Genomic DNA, 23,492 nt, shown 5'->3' with positions numbered 1-23,492 from the left:
TCGGTACTTAAATTGTTATTTATATTATACTATATAATAGTATTTACGAAAGCGTTATTGATTAAGTTATGCGTACTTTATCGGAATATATCGAATAACCTAAAAACGTAATTTTTTGAGAGCTTAATTACTTAAGCTGTAGTGCCTGTAATCAATGTTCCTGTATTTTTTTCTTATTTAAAAATACATTTATTCCAGGTGATGATGATTCAAGAGCAAGTAGCGATGTTCCTCGGTGTGAAGAGCTTCAAGCGGCGCTACCCTGAACTTAAGCGCCGCGCTGTGGGCGGCGAAGAGCGTGACTACATCCTCCGGAAAGGGATAGTGACTGAAGCTCTTTGCGATCTTGGTAAGTCCACTTTACTGTGTCCACTTATCCAGGGTATTCGGTAACTACACCAACGGAGAATATTATTATAGCCTCTTTATTTCCATACTCTTTTCTATTTTAGTTTTTAAATTTGGCTAAAATATGTTTTTAAGGTGTTGTTATTTCTGTTGATTTTTCTTTCTTGGGGTATGGATCCCGTTTGGGTAAAGGCCGCCTCCCATTTCTTCCATAAATATCTATGTTTGGTATTGTACATCCAGTCTTTCCCGGCAACCTCTACTATGTCATCGGTCCACCATTTGACCAACGGAGATATCACCAGGTTATTACTAGAGTCGGACCCAGCTAAGTCTACATAGCATTTGTAATGACAACGCGTGGCAATGTTCATCAAATTTCTACGAAAAGAATTATGATCTTTATAATGCCATTTCCTCACTTTCTTCTGTTCGAATTGATGCAGTTGCTTTGACGGACTCTTGCATACAGTACTTAAATCTGTCTTAGTTCTTGTCAATCATCACAATCCTTTTTTAGGGTTCCGTACCCTAAGGGTATAAACAGGACCCTATTACTAAGACTTCGCTGTCTGTCTGTCCGTCTGTCACCAGGCTGTATCTCATGAACCGTGATAAGCTAGACAGTTGAAATTTTTACAGATGATGTATTTTTGTTGCCGCTATCAACAAATACTAAAAACAGAATAAAATAAATATTTAAGTGGGGCTCCCATACAACAAACGTGATTGTGATACTAGTTGCTGGCCAGACTATATGGGTAATGTTTGTATCTTTGACATTGTGTCTAATGTGACAAAGAACTACACAATTTAATTAATTGGAAAAAAAAAACTTCTTTGAATGAATATCCTAGCTATTATTAAGTTAAATTTTCATTTTCAGGCATCACAGCAGTGGACGCCAGCGAAGTCCTAGACATCATGCTGTCAGACTACCCCCATAAATACGAAGAATATCGGTCGCACCAACGCGAGCGGCAGATCGCCGTCGCACAGGAGCCTCCGGAGAAACCTGAAGTGAGAGTGGACCGGGTGGAGATGAAGATCTCGGACAAGTCTTCAGATAAACCGGAACCGCCTAAGATTGATCCGGAGAAGACTAGACAGGTATGTGATTTGTGCTGCCTTCGTTCAAAGAAATATCAAAGATTGTTATACCTCGTTTTCTTTAGCATTAGAAAAATGGTAAACAATCTTAACATGTCTTTTTATACAAAAACGCTTTTAGTTTTTTTTTTACTATTACTTATGAAATCAAAAGAATATAAATATTATTACATAAATAAATATTAATATTATTAAATATTATTATTATTATTATTATGTAGATTAGGCTAAGTCTGTAAATAGTCTTTGTAATCTTTCTTGAAATAAACAGTTTAAAATTTTTTTTTTTTTTACATATTGGCTGTCACTTATTTTTCAAGTGTTTTTCAAAAAAAAATGTTTTGTGGTACTAAGTTGTTTACTTTTATCAACAAGAGTTATCACATCATGTACGGAGCGGTAGAAGCGGTACAGCTTCATCTACATTAGCTGTCAAATTCAAAGCACGAATTTGTTTACAAAACTGATACAATCAATATATTCTCGGTTGAAATGCAACCATGCCGTACAATTTCGGTAGAAAATAGTACACGACTGTTATGAAATTAACCCCAATTATCATAACCCTATCGCCGATGCATATAGAGAGTTTTTAACAATTATTGTTTGTCAGGACATGGCGGCGGCAGCGATAGCGTCAGCCAGCGAGTGGAACGCGCGGCTCAACTCGGTCCGGCGAGGCGCCTGCGCCGACCTGCAGACCATGACCGTGCAGCGGCGCCGCGCCCCGCTGAAGAGCCCGGGGACGCACGTCAAGCCCCCGGCCGGCTTCTACCCGCACGCCTTGCTGCCGGGGCAGTACCAGCACACCTACCGGTACTATACTCCGGATCAGTTGAGGTGAGATATTGTTAAACTTATACTTGAAGCTTAGCTTACAGATGTATGTACTACTTATTACCGAGGTGGTATGTGGTATGACTGAGCTTACTTTGGGACTACACTACTCTTGTGTCCTATAATATTTATTTATTTTTCCATGGAGGTAGCGACACCTGGCGACTAACTTTAGAAGGATTACATCCACATGCGCTGTTGCAGCAGTACTTTCTCCTCCTCCGTCATTCTTAATTACAATGTGGGACTAGGTAGTGCCCAGCCACTGATGAATTTTCCACCTGGACTATATACACATGGGTACTGAGCACTCACTGGACTGTTGGCTACGGGGGAAGTAAAAGTAGTGATCTCGATTTCCGGCCAAAAATGTAAACTTAAATTTTCATACTACATAATATATGTCCACTGTTAAATAACTAATGAATCCTATAGTCACCAGGCTGGTGCAACTGTCGCGTACATAGTTCTTGCTTGGAAAGGATCCCTAGGGAAAGGTTGCTTTAATGTGTCACAATGATTGCTTAAAATACGAATACGAATCTTTAATAGTAGATTGTTAACCAAGGGGTTCGAATACGAGGAAAGTAAAATACATATGCATTTAAAAAACACGGCTAAGTATAAACTTCAGTGGAATTTCTTGAGGGTACTTTCAATTAACAATTTAGGTAAAAATGTCGTTATTTATTGAATGGGGAATTAATTATCAGAATAGAAATTGTACAACAAATCCATTTAAAACCGAAATTTTAACTGCTTGTCGTAAAGAAAAAGAAAACAACGTACTTAGAAAGTACAGTGCTCTAGAGCAGAAACGTATCATTTTCTGCACACTTTTTAGAACAACAACGACCCACTTTCCGAGCATGAGAAATAAAAAATAATTTGTACACTACTGACGCCTCGCAGACCCGCCATCCTCCATTGGATGTGATTGGGTGTATTGGATTGGATGGGATTGTGTGTGTTTGCAGCAAACAAATAAATGTCTTATCTATCTATCTAAAAAGCAGCAATTCGTCTATCAATCTATTTAGACTTATTTACTTAGCATTTTCACTTTAACATTGAACATACAATAAACATTTTTACTACTGCTCTGCGGACGTTTTAACATCACCGCCATGCGGGATAGCGGGTTTCAAGACAGAATCGACACGAGTTGCGAATTACCTTTTCGCACGTGTATTGTTTTACAGTCCATATGGCCGTTTAAATTTTCGACATTCGCACCTATAGTGCTAGTTACCGCACTAGGGCGGTAAATTAGCACCATACGTACAGTCGCCATCACATATATCGGAGCTGCTAAAGTATTCCAAAAACCCGAACAAAACTTATAAAAAAACTTAAAAAACCATTGTTCACTCATTCATTAATTGTGGCAAGAATTAGTGAGATAAGTTAATAATTTCGTCAGATATTTCCCTCTGAACACGGTGGTGGGCGCGCCGCCGGCGCCGCCGTCGCCGTGCGAGTCCAGCTCGGAGTCCGAGCCCGACTGGGGCTCCCACCTGGACTCCAGCGACGACAACAGTCGCAGTCGCCACCAGCCGCCTAAGGTAAGACCGGTCTGGCCTAATTACTATATACTTGGGTAGTGACCCTGCCTGTGAAGCCGGTGGTCCTGGGTTCGAATCCCGGTAAGGGCATTTATTTGTGCGATGAACACAAATATTTGTTCCCGAGTCATGGGTGTTTTCTATGTATAAGTATGTATATCGTCGCCTAGCACCCATAGTACAATCTTTGCTTAGTTTTGGCCTAGGTTGATCTGTATAAGATGTCCCCTAATATTTATTTATTATTATTTATTTATGTCATAAACCCTCTATGAAGCGTTTAAAAACCGCAAATTAGGGCCAGTGTAAAGATACACTATTTTGTTAGAACCAATTTCTTATCTGTGAAATTTCGAATTTTGAGTAGTCGATATGATGTTTTATTCGAAATGAAATGTCAATTGCAAACAGTGTGATCAATTCCGCAATGGCGGTCGTAAAATGATCCAACACATCATAGAGAGCATGTTTGTATGAAACTCGCTTTTACCTCGTTTCATAAGCCCACACTCGTATTTTTACGACTTTCATTATGTAACAGTCAGTTATCGATGTCCATAATAAACTAATAAAAATAGTATTCAAATAGGATTCGAGATGTAAAATAGAAATTATTATTTTATCTAATAGTGACAATTTGATTGTATTTTCTGGAGAATGCCTAACATCCGATTCCCTTTACTTTATCCGCTGGGTGGTTTTTAAGAAATTATTAGGTAAATCTCATTCCAGGTTTTATCCCCATTCACCCCCGCCATACCTGTTTCACCACGGGTTGACGGCATATAAAAAATAATACTTATAATCTTTCTAACACAGCGCAAGAAGCTAATGAAGGTGAAGCGAAGCAGCAGTATGCTGGAGCCGAAAGAGGAACCCCGCGACGAGGAGTTGTGTCGCGCCTGCCACCTGCGTGAAGAAGGCAACCGCAAGTACTCGCACGAGCGCTTCCTCGTCTGCGCCAACTGCAACTGTCGCCGTGAGTAACTTCACTGTAAATTTAGCTAATTTTACGGTTTAAGAGTCCCCGGCAAGCTCGGCCGAATTTCACCTTCCCATACAAACGAAGTTTCGTTCTCATTTTAAAACTACGTGTTGGATTGTAATGCACATATAATGACATGAGGTATATCAGGTCTGTAATTAGTTTATAACTAATTACAGCCATAGATATACCTTATCCTATTGTAAGTACAAAGTTTCAGAGCAAACTAGCTAGTCGTTTTAAAATGTGAGCGTAACTACCTTTGTATGAAGAACCGAGCTTGCCGGGGACTCGCTGCAAGTACAGTCAACAGCAGTTGTTAAGCGGGCGAGGTGTTCAAAATGATCTTGACGCGACTTTATTGTTGAGAGAATAAGAGCGTGTCAATGTCAAGGTAATTTTTAAAACGACGCCCGCTTAACAACTTCTGCTGCTGACTGAAAAAAATAAATTAATTACGGGTCCGTTTCATTTTGGACGAATTTCAGTCTACATGTTTTTGACACGTCTCTTCTTTTGAGGGAGAGAAGAGAGAGAGAGTGATCCGTATACGAGGGTTTTCTATTGGTGCAAGTAGAAGAGAATACTAGTAATAGAAAATACTAGGTTTGACGATGGTCGCGACGGTCGTTTTTATATAATCACATGTGTTTTATATTTATATTTATATTTATTCAACATTACATGTCATGTGCATTACAAAAGATGTTAGTTACAGGTAGTTGGTACATGACACCCTGATAGGGCACAAAATGCTAACAGATAGGTACTTACAATTCTAGCGAAAATCAAAATAATTAATATAATTTAAAGCTAAGATAGTTCATGCAAAGCAAAGGTATGTCAAAACAATATTAATTAAATTAAGAAGTTATACAATGCAATGTCATAATCTGATATTATAATTATTTTTAATATTTACATAATCATATTCATTCCTACTATATTTAACTTAACGGATTCCATTTCAACAAAGTGTCATCATTTAAAAATTCGTCAATTGAATAGTAAGACTTATCGGTGAGCAGCATTTTTAACTTATTTTTAAATATTTTGTCATTACTTTCCTGTTTCAATATTTCGGGTAGTTTGTTTGCTATGATGACGCATCTACAGTAAGGACCGTTTCTGTACATAGCTAGTTTCGAGATTAGTAAGAAGTACTGGATTTTATTTTGATTAGGATTAAGTCTGTTTGATATGATTTTTTGCAATGGGAATAATTTCGGGTGATTCCTAACGAACATTGCCGCTTCCATTATGTAGATACTTGGTAAAGTAAGAATTTTATGTCGTTCAAAATGCGGACGGCAGCTGTTAGGTATTTGCGTGTTGGTCAAGATACGTATACATTCCTTTTGACTAACAAAGAGCTGGTGTGCGTCCGTACTAGCACCCCAGAGTATTATACCGTAACTAAGCCAAGAATTCGCGTACGCATAATATGCTGACAAGGCAGTCTCGAAGTTTGTATTTACTTTCAAAATGCTTAGGGCGTATATAAAACGGGACAATTTTGTTTTTATGTTTTGCACGTGGGATTTCCAGTTCAAACTGCAGTCAATTTTTATTCCTAGCAAGTTGAATTCAGTCACTTCCTCAATACATACATTGTTAATTTTTAATGACATATCCAACGATTTCTTTTGCGGGGGCTTAAATTGAATAATTTTTGTTTTCTTTAAATTCATTTCGAGATTGTGATCAATGAGCCATTTTTGGGTTGTTTGCGATACTTCTTGCAACCGCTCATTGCAATCTCCATTTTCCGAGCAACTAAATAACAAGGAAACATCATCCGCGAACATTATACAGGTTGTGTCCAGTATTTTAGGCAAGTCATTTACATAGGCTAAGAATAATAAACATCCGGCGACGCTTCCTTGGGGTATGGAACATGAAGTGCCTCGTACTTCAGACATGATGTTTTTTATTTCACCGGAATCTTTGCAAAAATAGTCTACCTGTACATATTGACTACGATTTTCAAGGTATGATTTGAACCACATATAGGCGTTTCCGCGAATACCCATGCCGTTTAATTTTGCCAAAAGGATGTTATGTAAGACGCGATCGTATGCCTTGGTCATGTCAAGAAGTAATCCCACTGCGTATTGTTTGCTCTCTATACTGCTAAGGATATGCTGTGTGTAATTGTAGACCGCAAGCGTTGTAGAATGACGCTTACGAAAACCGAATTGGTGTTTATCTAGCACGTTAAACTTTTCAAAAAAATTGCATACTCTGATTACCATTGCTTTCTCAAAGATCTTAGAAATAGCAGGCAAGAGTGCAATAGGCCTATACTGACTCGGGTCTTTCTTGTCGCCTCCCGGTTTAGGTAACGGTTTAATTTTTGCAATTTTTAATTGATCCGGAAACACGCCCTCGCTAAAAGATTGATTTATGAGTACCCGTAACGGTGTAGCCAACTCGCTTGCACACAGTCTTAAAAGCGCCGCGGGGATTTCATCTATACCAAAACTTTTTTTATTCTTTATTTGCCGAATTATTGCAAGAATTTCGCTTTCAGTTACCTCGCTAATAAATAGGGAGTTTGACAATGGTGAGATAACGGGTCTGCCGGCCGGTTGCGCCGGCGCGGTTTCCCCGCCACTCCCGGCCGGTGGTGACTCACCTACAGACGCAAAATGCTCGTTAAGTATATTAGCAATTGATTCGGGCGATTCTACAATGGTTCTATTAATTTTTAGCGACATGTTTTTAATATAGTTTTGTTGGCTAACTTTTTTGTATGTTGTTGTGTCCCTAATAATATTCCACATCGTTTTAGTTGTATTTTTGGATGCTTTCATTTTTCTTACAAAATTTAATTTTTTTTATGTTTTTACACATTTTTTAAGAGTCTTTTCGTACAATTTATAGTATCTTTCTAGTGTGGCGTTTTTAGACTGATTTATGAGCCGTTTTAGCGCTCTTTTGTGTTTACAAGCGATTTACAAGCGACGACCGTTTGTTACCCATGTATTAGTTTTAGGTGTACGCAGATATGTTTTACGCTTTGGTATACATTTATTTAAAATTTGTGTTAGGTGTTCGCTAAACGCATTGTAGTTTTGGTTTATATTGTTGTGAGCGATGATTTTATTCCAGTCTGAACAGTATAATTCATTTTTGAATGCGGTCATGTTATTATCATTATAATTCCTTTTATATATGTATGTTTTCTTAATTTCATTTTTGTTACAAACATGTTTTGGGAGTACATAAATTACACTCTTATGATCTGATATACCAAAGTCCTCAACCAAAATACGTTTTTTGTCTAGCATATTAGTAAATATAAGGTCAATACATGTTGCTGATTTCTTTATTTCTCTAGTTGGTGTTTTTACTATTTGGTGCAAGTTAAAAGGTAACAAAGTATTTAAAAGCCTTTCCGATTGTCGCGACTTTGTTGCCATATTGATGTTAAAGTCGCCGCATAAAATTATTTGCATTTTCTGTTCCTTTAATCTTATTTTGTTAAGGAGAGTGTTCAATGTCTCATAAAATACATCGATATCGCGGTCAGGCCTATAGACACAAATTAATAATATGCGCTCCGTTGGTATTTCCACGGCACAACATTCAAAAATAAGTTCTGTAGATAATTGAGTAATATCTTCCCGAATTTTGAAGTCGATACCTTCTTTTAGCAGAATCGCCACTCCACCACCCGAATGGCATTTCCGATAGAAAGCCGAGGCAAATATGTAGCCTTCAATACGTATTAAATCTTTTTGCATTTCAGATATCCAGGTCTCTGATAAACAAACGGCTGTTATGTTTTTTGAGCTGAGGAGAGTTTCGAGTATGTGCGCTTTATTTTTTATACTTTGTGCATTCTGTATGAAGATGTTAAAGTTCATTTCGAAAGGTGCGAAAAGTGCGATTTACTACGGGTGGGTCCGACTTGCTAGCCCTGTCCATTTCTTCGGGGCATCCGCTGGAGACTGCCAGCCCGTTGTTTGAGGTGGTCGTAGGTTGGTTTTGCGCATCGCCGTTTATCGCTGCCTCGTTCTTGTTTACGCTTTTTTCCTGTGCGGTAGATGAAAGTGGACTCTGTGGTAAGTCGCATTTCGTGGGGGTAACTTCTTGACCGTTTACATATAATCTATTATGACGTATGTACGCATAATTTCCGTTCCGACGTGAGTCTTGTAACATTTTTATCAGCTGGTGCCTCCTTTGTAAGTCTTCTTTGTTCAAAAAATTCGATATTTTATAGCCGCTATTATTAAAATAATGTGCATTTTCTATGATATAATTTTTCATGCGCTTGCTTAGTAGTTCTATAGCGACGGGCCGGTTTTTTCTCAGTTTGCCTATTTTCCCGATTCGCGCAGCCGATTCAATAAAACCATTTATATCCAAGTTAAGTATTTCAGCAAACATTGCACTAATGCGTGGATAAAGGTCCGCTTCCTCCTCTCCATAATATTCGTCCAGGCCGTGGAGAACTATTATTCTTTGATCGTTTGGGTTATTTAAAGGTTCGGAGCACTTGTTAATACGTGTTTGTAGGTCATGTAAAGTTGCCGCTAGATGTTTGTTTTCTTTTTCTAGATTTATAATTTTGTCATTTGTGCTCTGAAGCTGCTTTTTCAAAAAATCCTGTTGTGTTTTGAGGTCCTCGGTTTTTTTTTATTAGATCCTGTTTTAAATGTTCTACTGATTCAGTTATTTCAGCGTGGATTAAACTTTTCATATTTGCCATAATAATTACATTATTTTGCTGTAATTTTATACGATTTAACGATGATGTTATCTTCGCAGTACACCCGCACTGCGTGGAGCTACCCGCGGACACAATCCGCAAAGTGCGCGAGTACGCGTGGCAGTGCGCCGAGTGCAAGACCTGCTGCGCGTGCGCGCTGCCCGCCGACGACGACAAGATGCTGTTCTGCGACCTGTGCGACCGCGGCTTCCACATCTACTGCGTCGGCCTGGAGCGGGTGCCCACCGGTCACTATACTATATTATTCTATTACTACCTTTGTTTGACATCATTATTTTAAGTCATAATGTAATGATTGTCAGATTATCATTAGTCATCATTCTGAAACTGTTAAGATTTCAGGATTTTCGTAAGGTTATCTATCTAGATAGGTTAGGTTAGATTTGTTTTGTGGCAATCCTGAAAAGTCACGCCTTTCTGAGAAAATCCAAATCATGACTAACGAAAATGTGGACAAACAATACATTATGACTTAAAACTTTATAGGAAACAATAGAAACCCAGTATATTACGATACAAGTGCGAAAAGTAGGAAATTCGCAACGAGTGGCGATAAATTAAAACACGACCGATGGGAGTGTTTTAAATCGAAACGAGTTGCGAATAACCTTTTCGCACGTGTATTGTTACAACGTTTTACAATACATATGGCATATGGCGCTTTAAATTTTCGAAATAGGCACGTATAGTGCTAGTTACCGCACTAGGGCGGTAAATTAGCACCGTATGTACAGTCGCACTGTACTGTAATAGTGCATTTCAATGCAAGTGTGGAAAGTGTGTTATTATTTACGAGTCCCGAGATGTCTTTAAGCCGTAGGCGAATAAAATACACGCACGGGACAAGGTGTCGTTATTATGTGACTGATACATAATGAAAGGCATTAAAATACGATTGTGGGTTTATGAATCGAATGAAATGAGTTTCATAAAAGGATCACACGAGTATTTTAATATCTAATTATATACAGTTACATATACTGCTTTATCTACATCAATATCATAAGCTTCTACAAAACAAAGTAATGCTTTTTCGCTTTTTTTCGCTAATGTCACGCATCCATTGTTTTTTTTTTATTCAGAGACAAACTAGAGTCGGGGGCCGAGTGCCATATCGTTCGACATCAAGTAAATGTTTAATTTAACATGCTAAATTTGACAAAATTATTTGCACTGACACTATGTGAAATGAAGTCTTCATTTCTAAAACGTCATTTCGACTGATATCACAGAATAAATAATAGTACTAGCGTACAGAAAGGAAACTTCCTACAAAACCGAAGTTTGACAATGGTTCAGGGTCGAATCATGCTGTTCCTTTCTAATATATGGCACTCTCCCTTTCGGCTATTTAGGGTTGTCAAAATTCAAGTCATTATCTTATCTGTGGTCGTGCACGCTAAGGGACGTCATGATGTGCCAAATCTAATAATTGCTCGGACCAATGCTGAGCCGAACGGAACCGACTTTGCCCGAAGCTAGGAGTTTCGCACCCTGCTGATATTAGAATAAAGGCCAAATCAAATTTCTTTTTTTCTCAGAGATCTTCCAAAGAATGTATAGGGGAAGGTTTCGGTTATCGATAACGTATAGTTAAAATTACGATGCACCCACTTGTTGTTAATATAGGCCGTTATTATTTTAGGGAGGTTATGATATTGATGTAGATAAAATACTATTTCGAGTTTGAATCTATAGTTTTCGCAGAATAGATGTTAATGATCGACGCGCCGCCAAGGAGATCGCCAACAGTTTATGACAGCACCATACATTGTTTGTATTGTAAAACGTCGCATTCCACCTTCCAGGGCGATGGCACTGCGTAGAGTGCGCGATATGCAAGTCGTGCGGCGCTCGGGACCCGAACGGGCTGGCGCCGGGCGCCGCCCCCGCCCCCGGTCCGGCCGCCCCCGCCCCCGGCCCGTCCGCCCCCGCCCCCGCCCCCGCCCCCGGCACGCCGCAGGGCTCGGTGTCGGCGCCGGGCGCGGACTGGCACCACCAGACCCGGCGCGGCCCCGGCGGACACAAGCTCTACTCCCACTCGCTCTGCACGCCCTGCGCCAGGTCAGTACCACTACAGTACAAGGTACAAGATACTTCGGTCTCGAGATAACAAACTAGGGTTTGTCAGTATCATTCTTAACTTAATAAAGTGCTAGGATCGCTAGGTGTTTTTTTTAAAATACTTTTAGATAGTTTAGATTAGGGAATCGATCAAAGAAATAGGTATATAGTTAAATGATTGTTGCCGTTAGGAATACTGTAAGGTTATATCTGATAATGTAGGAATGATTATGTTAAATATCACAAATGACTCGTAGAAAACTAAATTAGTTTTAAAAAACTATTTTAACTTGTTTATTTACATATCTTACCGACTGATATTTCTTAAAAATGAAGCTATTCGTCTTAAATACTATTTTTCAATAAAATGCAAATATTTCAACTAGCATAACTGATTGGCTCAGCATTATTTTGAAGATGCAACGCTTCACTAATATAATACGATACGACTTCTAACTTTAATAATATTTTTGGTAGTGCAATAATAAAATGTATCTATATATTTTCATACATGCTTTACCTAAGAGGTCCTTAAAAATACAATAACTTGAGAATTCAAAATAACCAGACTCAAGAAAAATTATGAGCCTAGTAAAGGATTTCACCCATCTTAAATATATCAAATAAAATACTTGATGTAATATAGGTTCTTATATGACTCTAGTCTTAAAAATATTAAACTGTGCATTCCAATGAGACAATACGCAGAGTCATTCCAAGTAAATCGCTGAGCAGCCAAATAAAACGTGAAAAAACCATTCGAAGCTCTCACGAAAGTACTAAGTTTCGAACTCTGTGTAATGTTAACGTTTTGGTCTTGGTCTTGGTAGTTTGTTGACATCAAGCGTGTGGGACTAACACGACGGCTCACTGACATGTGCTTACTCCGGTATAGTATCTTACCCCTGCAGTCTATGCCCAACGCAGCATTCTTTCGCACAACCCCAGTATAATTCGATAGGTATGCATGCTACACATCCTTTTAAGTTATTTCTATTAATCTCTATGTATGAAGGCTGTTTGTTCAGATTAATGAAAGTTTTATGGTACGTTGATGTTTAGAAGAGCGAACAATCTTTATTTCGATTATAAACAGGAAAGTTGAATCAACTAACAGGTCTTAATTGGTTTGGAAATCACTGTAAAACCTACACCACTGCTGTTGTATATACCTTCTTTCTGGTTAATATCGGTAGTAGCTGAAATGGTATCAAAATTATCTGGGATCTCTTCTTAGCAGCCACACCAACTTTACTGTTTCCTTATTCATTTTACTGTAATTTGGTTATTAATATAAAACCATGTTTTTAATTGAGGTAATACAGCTGCAACTACAGATTAAATAAAAATATGTCTTGAGGTTGCTATGAGTTGTACAAACGCTCTTATTCATAAAACCTAAGCTATAAGTAATTTAAAATACCATTTGTCTCATTTTGACATACGAATGTCAAAGTGCCACTGTACCAAATAAGAATTAACTAGATTTTTAGACGTTTATGAATAACGGCATAAGTAATATTTAAAAATATATATTTTTATGTAGAACTAGCAATCTCTTGTACATCACCTTCTAAACTCGATAAATCAATCTGTCGCCTATTCAAGTCTAAAATAACTCAATTCAAATATTTACATGTATGTACTTAAGTGACTTAAAAGTATTTGACATGGGTTTATTTTATCTTTTCTGCGTATTGCCTCAATGAACATGGAATCATCTGTGATAATGGGTGTCATCATCATCACCGCAGTGACTTTGCCAACTAACTGTCATTACATTAATGTTCCATTCTATGTCAGACTTGACTAACACGGGCGTAGTATCCTAATCATTCCAGCGTCAACTAACTCAACTATATTTTGTTACTTGTCTTCGGGCACAACACAAAAATAACTATGTTTTCAGCATGTTCAAGTTCAAAGTTCAAATATACTTTATTCGTGTAGGCCTAGCAACAAGCACTTATGTGATGAATAATATGTACATATATATTATCTTAAGCTAATTATCAGAGCAATTTATTGATGTAAATATTATTCCATAATAATATTGAATTATTATACAGATCAAATTTAATACTAAGAATTTCACAAAAAGATTGTCAAACATGTCACACTACATTGTATCTCTTCATTCAGAACCACTCCAATGAAACTTAGCCTTGTGCTTTAAATTTAAAAGAAAATAAATCCTGACTTCCACACAACCAGAAATTGGCTAGCAAATCTAAATACGAAATTCAGTACACTGAATCGCCGGAATAAATCTTGATTCACATTAAAGATTAGGCTAGTTTCCTGAAGATTATTTAAATCTATTTTTAAATCGTCAAAACATAAGCCTATGAAGTTGGTAGAAAAAAAACTGGCGACACAATACCTAAGTATGAAACGATGAAGTCTCGTATTAGTTTCTGTCAACTTAAAAATCGTTGAGAAAATAAACGCAAGTTTATTATATCCGCGTATTTCCATTGCTTTTAGACAGTTTGACTCGTACAGGAAACTAGCCTATTATACTGCCGCACTAAGCATATCCGCCGGTCATTTGAAATCTAATTCAATTGTATTCTTTGTTCTCATACAATAACATACATATATAATTGTATGAGATTTCAAATGCAAACATGGAGATCATACTTGAAACATTGTGTCTAAAAATTCAAAAATTCTAAATGTGGAAGATTTGAACTTTCTTTTTTTACTTTGTGACACGATGGTTGGCCAGACTTGCGATTTTCTGACTTCACTTTTAACGGCCTAAATAACCCTTACTGTACACAACTCCCCCCTACCCAAAAACAAACCTGAAGACAAGTAACAAAATAGTTCCATCCTAGCTCCGTGTATGAACTAATGGCGTGTTTCTGTGTTCCGGTGCTTGTGCGCGTACGTTGCGTATGTGTGTGTGCGTGCGTAGGGCGTATCGCATCGGTCGCTACTGCCCGCTGTGCGACCGCTCCTTCATCGGTCCCAAGGGGACCATGCAACTCGTCATATGTAAGCTCTGCGATAGACAGCTGCACCAAGGTACGTCACGACCCGACCCGACCCGACCGTAGGGCCCGGGCTGCGGACGAATGGACAATCATTCTCAAACAATCGATACAAATTTAATATGATTGGTTCACTATTTTCTCGTTTAACAGTTAATCTTTCCTATTTTGTATAATACGGGTAACTATTCTGTACACTGACAATATTTTTACTTTTATTTTAATTGCAATGTTTGTGACAATGCAATGATGATGGAGACAGGAGGTGGCCATGGGATCTCTGTAATAAAACAAAGTATTTGGGTTTATTAGAATTGTCTCGACGAGTATTAGTTGCCTGTTGAAAAAAAAAGGACAGTCAACTAAAAAATCTTGTATGAAAAATTAAAAATTAAAATTTTGATAAAAGAACTTATTTTTACTGTAATCGTAATAACAAACGATCTGTCGTTGACTGTTTCGTTTTAGGTTACAACAAGTTTGTCTTTAGTGTACAAAATTGTAACGTGTTACAATGCTTTACTACTATTTATTTCTTCAAATTGAGAGTTATTTACATGATTCCGCAGTCCGTTTAAGGCTTGCCAGTAAGCTACTAGAAGGAATTTTACTATAAAACTCAATTCAAAAATTTCTTGTAGCTTAATATGCAAGTCTATACCATCTTTTACCGCTTGCTATTATGCTGTGTGCATATTGATATCAAATTTAAGAACACATTTTGCACACATTCTATTGTTGCAAACAATTATAGATTATTATTGTTTGAAAAACGTGTTCTCGAAATTGACGCTTTACTCCATTCCTTTTGCATGTTACATATACTTCATTACATAGATTGGTTGCTTTAGTTATGTATTCGCTATTACCGCTTTTTTATATTGCTTCACGTATCGCTGTTTCCATAAACTAGTCAACCTTTTTATTCCACCTCAAACCTTAAACTCCTTAAAACCCAACGAAATAAATAATCAAATATATATCCTGAAACAAACAGATGAAATATGACATCGATAGGAAGCTTAGTTGTGTTTTAGATGTATTAGACAGTGTAAGGTGGCATGATGTATATACACAGCGATCGAATGATGCCTCTAGTCGGTAGCGGGTCGCGTATGAAATGACCTCGTACTATCGGCCGATAGACCGGTTTGTGTGCCTTTTTCCAGCGTTTTAGGACCATAGATTAAGATATGACGATTATGTGACTTGATACCATTTGAGATAAATTATTTACAATAAAAAAAACCCAGCTGTATATGTTACAAGAAGGGAAGAACGTCAGACTATTAATAAATATAACCGACTATTTCAGGGAATTTTCCGTTGTTGATTTGTGGTTATGCTGTTGTTTAAGTTGAATTTTTGTCACTTATCCCTTTCCGACACGTCCAATACGATTGTGCGTTATTTTTTTTTTTGTGATTGTCCAAAAACTGATAGCTCTCATTAATTATCAAAAATACACAAAACACAAACAAAAACTTTGTGTGTTTGATTTATTGGTAAGGTGGTTTTTTTATCCCTTTGCAACGTATCTTACAAGATACATAATTTTACACCGTCTTTTTGTTTGTTGTTCGTAGAGAATTTTTTACGCTATCAGGCGCAAGTTTGGCTTGAATTCACGATATTTTTTAAATTGGTCAAGAAAAGGGTTAAAAAGTATCAGTCGCCATTCCTAATGAATAATATAGATAGGTATTAATGTGCAGATGTAGTGCATAATTATTTTCCATCGTATTTTCACGGAAACTTGAACGTGCCTTGCTATTTCATTCAGTCTCGGTACAAAAAGTACTGAAGTAGCATGACAAATACGAACGTTTCCGAGAAAATACGATGGAAAATACTACATCTGTAAGCGTACGCTTACAGTAAACAAGTGTAAGTTTTCACCATTGACTGTCAAAAATACAACAAACAATGGTCAGACTCAGACTTGTTTTTAAAATACAGCTAACAATGGTCAGACTTAGACTTGTTGTTAAGATACAACTAACAACTAACAATGGTCAGACTCAGACTTGTTCTTAAAATTAATAAAGGCACTGCGAAGTAAATAAACCCGTTTGACCGGCACAGACGTCAACTGACGAGCACGGTGACAGTGTAATATCGACGTTCATGCATTCCAATAAGGTTTATATTTTATAGGCGTGGCATTCACAGGGTTCAATAACCTCCAAACTTTTAATATCATTCTTCAGCTATGCCACCCGCAATTGGACAATACCAATTCAAATCGTTTACATTATATATCAGTTTCTGGCCCATACCTGATATACGTTAGGTTTTTCAAAGATTCATAGAGATTGCAAATTTGTAAGTTACAAGATGTTAAATAAATATTTTAGTATCACTATGTCGTGCCTATTGGCATACAAATTCAATAAAAATACACACTAATCATAATACCACAGACAAACAATAATAGACAAAACAGGGTTATTTCATGCAGTACATCTTAATTAGGTAATTCAGTCAAAAATTCTGTTATAATAGAGTTAAATAGAGTAATATGCTTTCTCGGTAAGAAAAGCTTTTAGGTGTCTTTTAAAAACAACCAGTTTCTTCCAACAGGTTTCTTTATACAATGTAGGTACTTATAACATAAGTGAGAAAGAGCCGGTTAATTTGAATATTCTAAAAACTCTCAAATCGTATCAAGTCTACTTTATAACCTGACGTAGTCAACCAATTAGATGTGTAGGTGATCATACTATATTATTTGTTTAGGTACCAGGAATATATGATCACGCGCCATGTTGCGGAATTTCACTGGAACTAATATTTTCATACTATACTGAACTGTCACCCTAATACATGAAAATAACAGCGCCCTATTGACAATAATCATATATTCCTGGTCAGGCTTTACCTAAATGGCAGGCCTCGGCCTGGCAAAAGGTCCGAGTCAGAAAATGCCTGTTTCCACCGGGGTATCCATGGTGCTTTTCTCAAACATGTAAGGAAATACTGAAACATAATATATTTGGCGAATGTGGCATACGTTATGTACTCGTTCGTTCCGCGTAGTTGCGCGCACGCGTGAAGTACTCGCCGACACAGAATAGTACATTACTACAGAGGCCGTGAAGTAAGGGGTTGCTGGCCGAATAAAATAGACGGCGTAGTTATGAGGCCGGCAACCCCTTTTCACGCCGAGGTATGTATAGTGCTTTTCTAAAACCTGCAATGAAATAAATTAAAAAAACTCCACGAAATCAAAGTTTTATTTATAGAAAAACTAAAACTAAACTACACTCAAAATATAACTAGCACGTATATCTTTTTCACGCGCATATTTTATACACGTGTCGTGTATTTTTATTACCCGTATATTTTTATGTATCTTTGGTTTTTTCGCCTTGTATCCGTCTGTCGTTTTTGCCACATAACTAAATTTACATAGCCTTTTATGTTGATATGATGTTTCACATACATCGTTGCCTTAAGCATGGAGTATAATTCCCAGTGTTGACGATTTTATAGTTACTTTCAGGGGCCCGTTTATCAAAAGCTTGTAGCTTGTAATACAAGTGGATGTCCCTTTTTTGACAGCTTTTGTTAGAAAGGGACTTCCACTTGTATTACAAGCTACAGCTTTTGATAAACGGGCCCCAGTTCTTTAAAACATGCCACAAAAACTGTTTCTGATAAACTTCTTAGTTTTTCAAATAATAAAATTGCCATAAGCAACTCATATACTTCGCCTTTGACTTGGCAGCGGCAAGTTATTTGAAGTAAATTCTGGTTACGCTGTCAATTCCCGCTCCTACGATTACGATTTTTTTCGTCGGATTTCACATTAAATAACAAAATCAACAACGCACAATATATAGTTGGTCAAACCAAATTGTCAGTAAATAAGAACAAAAAAACTATACTCATACTTAGAGTTTTGAATGATTCACGGTTAGTTTCACTAGATATCGGAATATCGGGAGCTCACAAATAATACAAAAGGTAATCACGGTCTATATCCCGGTCAATATATATACTCATACTTTTGTTTTGGGTGCTAGTACTAGTGTAAGACAGAGATAGTATGATTCTCTCTGTCTATGTTTGAAACGAGACAGTCCTTTGACAAACCATATCCAGTAAAACAGAATTACAGAATGAATAATTTTCAACTTTGCCTCCATAACAATTTAAAAAAATACCTGCGCGTGTTTGAGTAGACATTTTTACCGCTAACATTTAGATGAAATATTTTAAATGTTTATTTGTGTAGTTAAGTTAATGACGATTTTATATAAATAAAACTGTAAGATATAGCAAACATCGTTTGTTGTTGTTTTTTATAGGCGTAGTGGCAGACGTATGCGTATGTCGTGCGTAGACGACATAAAGTTACTTTTTGTTCTAGAGCATAAAGTAAAATGATATATTACGACCCTCATTGACTTAGCAATAAAGTCCAAAATCTGCCATACAAACAAACTGCCAGCCCTGCGAGCCGGCGAGCCCCCGACCGGCGCGCCCCGCTCCCCCGACACAACCGAGTACAATTTTCTTTGGTCTTAAATAAATACGGTAAAATAACCTACAATATTGGATATTTTTGATGCATACTTTACTCACAGTCGAAGAGAAAAGCAGTGCAGTGCTCGTGGGATAAATGTCCATTTTTATCTTCGACTATATTGGTCCTCCTGCCTCCTGCGCTCAGACCAATAAAATTGTCTCTGTTAAAAATGGATCGCTTTATGCCCTTGTTGTACAATCTACCATTGTATCGGTTATTTTACTCCTAGCAGTAAAATTAATCATACGAATTTCATTTTTGCCCGCGCCGGGCGCGCGGCTGGCGTGCGTTGTCGTCGCTGGGATAAAAATTAGGCACTGCGTTTTCTAATTACGAACAAAATGCGACCATTTCCGAGCATGTTTGAGAAAAATCCTTTCTCACCGGTCAGGTGAAATTAATTCTTATGTCAATGTCAGAAAGACTGACATTCGAAAGTTTATCGTAGTCTGAAACATACATTGACTTACTCGCTTGTCATTTATACTGCTACATGTATTATTTAGGTACCTAAACCTAGTTTAATCTGACCCGCCATCAAATTGGTTGTCTTTGCCTACAAAATAAATACACGAAGGACGCTAGTAAACAAATTCAAGCGATTCGTTGATTTCAACAGCCTTATTCAGAGAAAGTTATAGCCGCACTGTTATAGTGCGGCTATAACATGCCTACAGTAGGCTGACATGATGCAAAAAGACATCACTGATGTAGCAAAAACGAAAGATTGAAATAAAAACCGGCCAAGTGCGAGTCGGACTCGCGCACGAAGGGTTCCGTACTATTACACACAAAAACGGCAAAAAAATCACGTTTGTTGTATGGGAGCCCACCTTAATAATAATTTTATTATGTTTTTAGTATTTGTTGTTACAGCGGCAACAGAAATACATCATCCGTGAAAATTTCAACTCTAGGTATCACGGTTCATGAGATACAGCCTGGTGACAGACAGACGGACAGCGGAGTCTTAGTAATAGGGTCCCGTTTTACCCTTTGGGTACGGAACCCTAAAAAGGAGTGTACAAGTTTTTAAAAGGTCGGCAACGCGCTGGTAACAACTCTGAAGTTGCAGGCTACGGTGACTGCTTACCATCAGGCGGCCCGTATGCTTGATTGCCACCGACGTGGTATAAAAATAATAATTGACAAAATGAAATATCGGCATATAACTGTTATCGATACGTAGGTACCTCGACTCTGTAGAATATACTTTAAACAAAGATTCATTAGATTTATTTGAGACGCGTAAAGTATAAGACATATGCGTGCTTGGAATTTTTCAGTTTAATGTAGATGGCGCTGTATTGCTCCATGCTGACCAAAGATTTTGTTTCACAGATACCACAAAGCATAATAATAAGACAAGATAATTTATTGACCATGTAATTATACATTACATTTAGCACGTCATACATTAACGTAGATTTAAAAATTATATTAAGTAATAATATGTCAGACAGTTCTTTTTCAAACGCCGAACAGCACCATCTTGTTGAGCTGTCAAACTCGGGGTTACTCTTTGCTTTAAATAAGGTTTATGATTTTATGAATCATTGGAACAATTACTTAACGCTAATTTACATTTCAAATAAGGATGAATTAAAGAAAAAAAAGTTTTGCAAGTCGTTGTTCAAACCTCGGATAAGGATTTCTATGAACAAGGCTGTACCTAATAGCTCAGTGTGTGCGCTAGAGACTGCAGCACATTATAACATTATCGCTATAGCGTTCTTTATGCATTTATTCTGAAAAACGTGACGAGTCTACGAAATTGAGCAGAAGTGCCCTTCCATGTTACCTTTTAAGCGCTAACTAGTTTATTCTGATCGAGTCTTTATTCTAAACAAGTCACAACTTAGGGTGCAGTGAACCTGCACTTTTTCAGCGGCGTACATTGACGATCTCGCAAAATAGTTTGAGGAACTTCATAAAGCGTCAGAAGGTTAACACGGCCGGGTTCTAACGCTCATTAGTTCGGGCAACGATTAATCTGTCGTGTGTGCGCAGACTGCGTTAAGCAGACGGTGGCGGCGCTGAACGTGCTGGACTACACGTGCGGCGACTGCCGCCGCGCCGGCATCTCGTCGCGCTCGGCGGCGGCTCGGCTCGCGCCGCGCACCATCGCCACGCTGTTCATGGCCAAGCGCCGCTTCAACAAGTACGCGCACCGCCAGTACCTGGCCTCCCGGGCGCGCGAGGCCGGCGGCGACGCCGAGGCCGAGACCGAGGCCGAGGCCGAGGCCGCGCCCGACCTCAGCTCCGACCCCGACGACCCGCAGCCCTTCGAGGACTGACCGCGTCCGACTGTATAGAACTGTGTATAGTGATAGTGCCGTCTGTGTATGACTCGTTCGCTTCGATACGCTCGCGCGCGACCCCGTCGCATAAATCTGATTAACGTAACGATTAACTAGTAGGCTACGTATGTTTAAGTTATCGGATAGTGAAGAGATACTAGCTGTATTCGGCCGGGTCGACCGACTCTTTATTTTTCGTGATCTTCGCGGCCGAGTGACCGGACCGCCGCCGCGGTTATATTATCCCTAATAGTGGGTGTAGACGGATTAATTTAACAGAGGTTAAACATGAAGTGGTTAGATAGATGTAGGTCGCAGATAAACTAACATGTAAACTGTACAGTAATACTAACTTCACTATAATGGGTAGCTGGGCAATCATACTATTTTTAATATTAATAGTTTTGTTTTGAAAGTATCCTGTAAGAAAAAATCATGTTGGACGAGTGCTTGTGTAAAGAGGCGCGCCGGTCCTCGTAATTATAACTTGGGAGATACGAAAATGTCAACCGACAATTCGTTTCTTTACACAAGCACCGTTTTCGGTCAGATAATTGTTATGTCGGAGAGAAGATTCACGAGTGCTGCTCTGCTGCTGTTTCGTTATGATTATTACGAATTTGTTTATAAACTATTGTAGCACTAACTAATAATTTTGTATGAGCTATATATTTGCATAAAATTGACAATTAGGTTGTATTATCTACGATTGTTTTTTTACTTGAAGATAATAAACAATTATGATAGAAACGTCTGCCTTTTGATGCATTTGAGTTTTGTTTCTATGAATTGTTTTCCCCTTTTGTTTTCGAATATCGTGAAAGTCGGTGAAAGAAATGATCTAATCAAGACAGTCCGCATTTTATGTTTTGAAATAGATTAACTTAGTTATTGTTAATTTTCCTTTGTAAGGTATTTATTTTAGTTTTATATGGATACAACTGTATACAATCTTGTGTCCTCTGTATTTGAGAAATGTAAAATATATTACAAAAGTGAGATATGCCTGGAAGTCATTGGATGCCGGTAGGAGTCCAGTGAAAGCTTATATACATATGAAATATTGAATACGATGGAGGGCGAGTCCCCCTATATTACGCAGAATCATTCAATTAATTAAGGTATTGTTGATTAAAATCACTAAATAGTTAACATAAGATTTTGTTTCTGTAGTTTAATTACTCGAATGAAATTCAGCAGCTTTCCAATGTCATTTCTTCTATACTTAATTTCAAAGTACAAAACCATTAGGCTATTTTGTGTCCTAATTTACTCATCGTTCTGGAAAGTTTATGAACCCAATTTATTATATAGATTATTAATAGAAAGATCAAATAAATTATTTAAACTCAGAGTATATGTTTATTTTCATTACGAAGAAAATTATTTATTGTACGGTGTTATAAAGATAGTATTAAATAAAATATAGCCGAATTGGGTGGTATTCATTTCCAGAGCGACCTCGAACCTCGATACTCGTAGTCCGCGCCTTATACGTACCGCTCGCTGTACTTACGATCCTGCGCTGTCGTCTTTTAACCACTGCTGTGTGCAATTGTCCCGTATGTTGTGTATTATACTTGTATTAGAATTCTGTAAGTGCAGTAACATTCATCAAACTGATGACCCCTAATGTATCATGTTTAGTTTATAGTTATCTTTCGTTTATTATTAATCATAGTTTACTTAGTAACAATTTTTAAGACAAAATTTATGTCCACAGATTTATTTCAACGAATCATGTTACTACTTTTTATATTAAATATATACTGGTTTAGGTGTGCCTGTGTGTCACACACCTCTGATTCGTATTGCTTTATTGACACAGGTGAATTAAGACTTATTTCTAAGGAGAATATTGATAACTTTATGTCTACTTAATGCAAGTGTAAACGTTCTAGAAATCTCGCACTGTTCGGTCAATTTTGTAAAAAAATAAAATAAATTTAATTTGAGTTCTTTTGTTTTCTTTACATAACTTTAAAACAGAGAAATAAAAAGACAAGAAA

General features: G+C 37.6%; 1 protein-coding gene across 5 annotated transcripts in view; it reads left to right on the top strand.

Moving 5' to 3' along the window:
* The window catches only part of LOC134748035 (mucin-2), a 30,890-nt gene extending 7,452 nt beyond the window's left edge, over positions 1–23,438 (top strand). For 2 of the 5 annotated variants that reach the window (XM_063682759.1, XM_063682758.1), the window contains 9 exons: positions 199–349; positions 1,235–1,458; positions 2,072–2,298; positions 3,719–3,860; positions 4,680–4,839; positions 9,625–9,813; positions 11,395–11,650; positions 14,574–14,683; positions 21,194–23,438. In XM_063682759.1, the coding sequence (XP_063538829.1) occupies positions 199–349; positions 1,235–1,458; positions 2,072–2,298; positions 3,719–3,860; positions 4,680–4,839; positions 9,625–9,813; positions 11,395–11,650; positions 14,574–14,683; positions 21,194–21,480 (1,746 nt within the window). In that variant the 3' untranslated portion in view covers positions 21,481–23,438. Of the gene's footprint in view, positions 1–198; positions 350–1,234; positions 1,459–2,071; positions 2,299–3,718; positions 3,861–4,679; positions 4,840–9,624; positions 9,814–11,394; positions 11,651–12,480; positions 12,988–14,573; positions 14,684–21,193 lie in introns of those variants that run through there. The other 3 variants (XM_063682760.1, XM_063682763.1, XM_063682762.1) reach the window with 3 other exon arrangements.
* Positions 23,439–23,492: the final 54 nt, after the last annotated feature.

The sequence above is a fragment of the Cydia strobilella genome, chromosome 15, assembly GCF_947568885.1.
Source record: "Cydia strobilella chromosome 15, ilCydStro3.1, whole genome shotgun sequence".
Taxonomy (NCBI): Eukaryota; Metazoa; Arthropoda; class Insecta; order Lepidoptera; family Tortricidae; genus Cydia; species Cydia strobilella.
The sequence above is the reverse complement of the archived record's forward strand: the minus strand, read 5'-3'. Positions and strand labels throughout refer to the sequence as shown.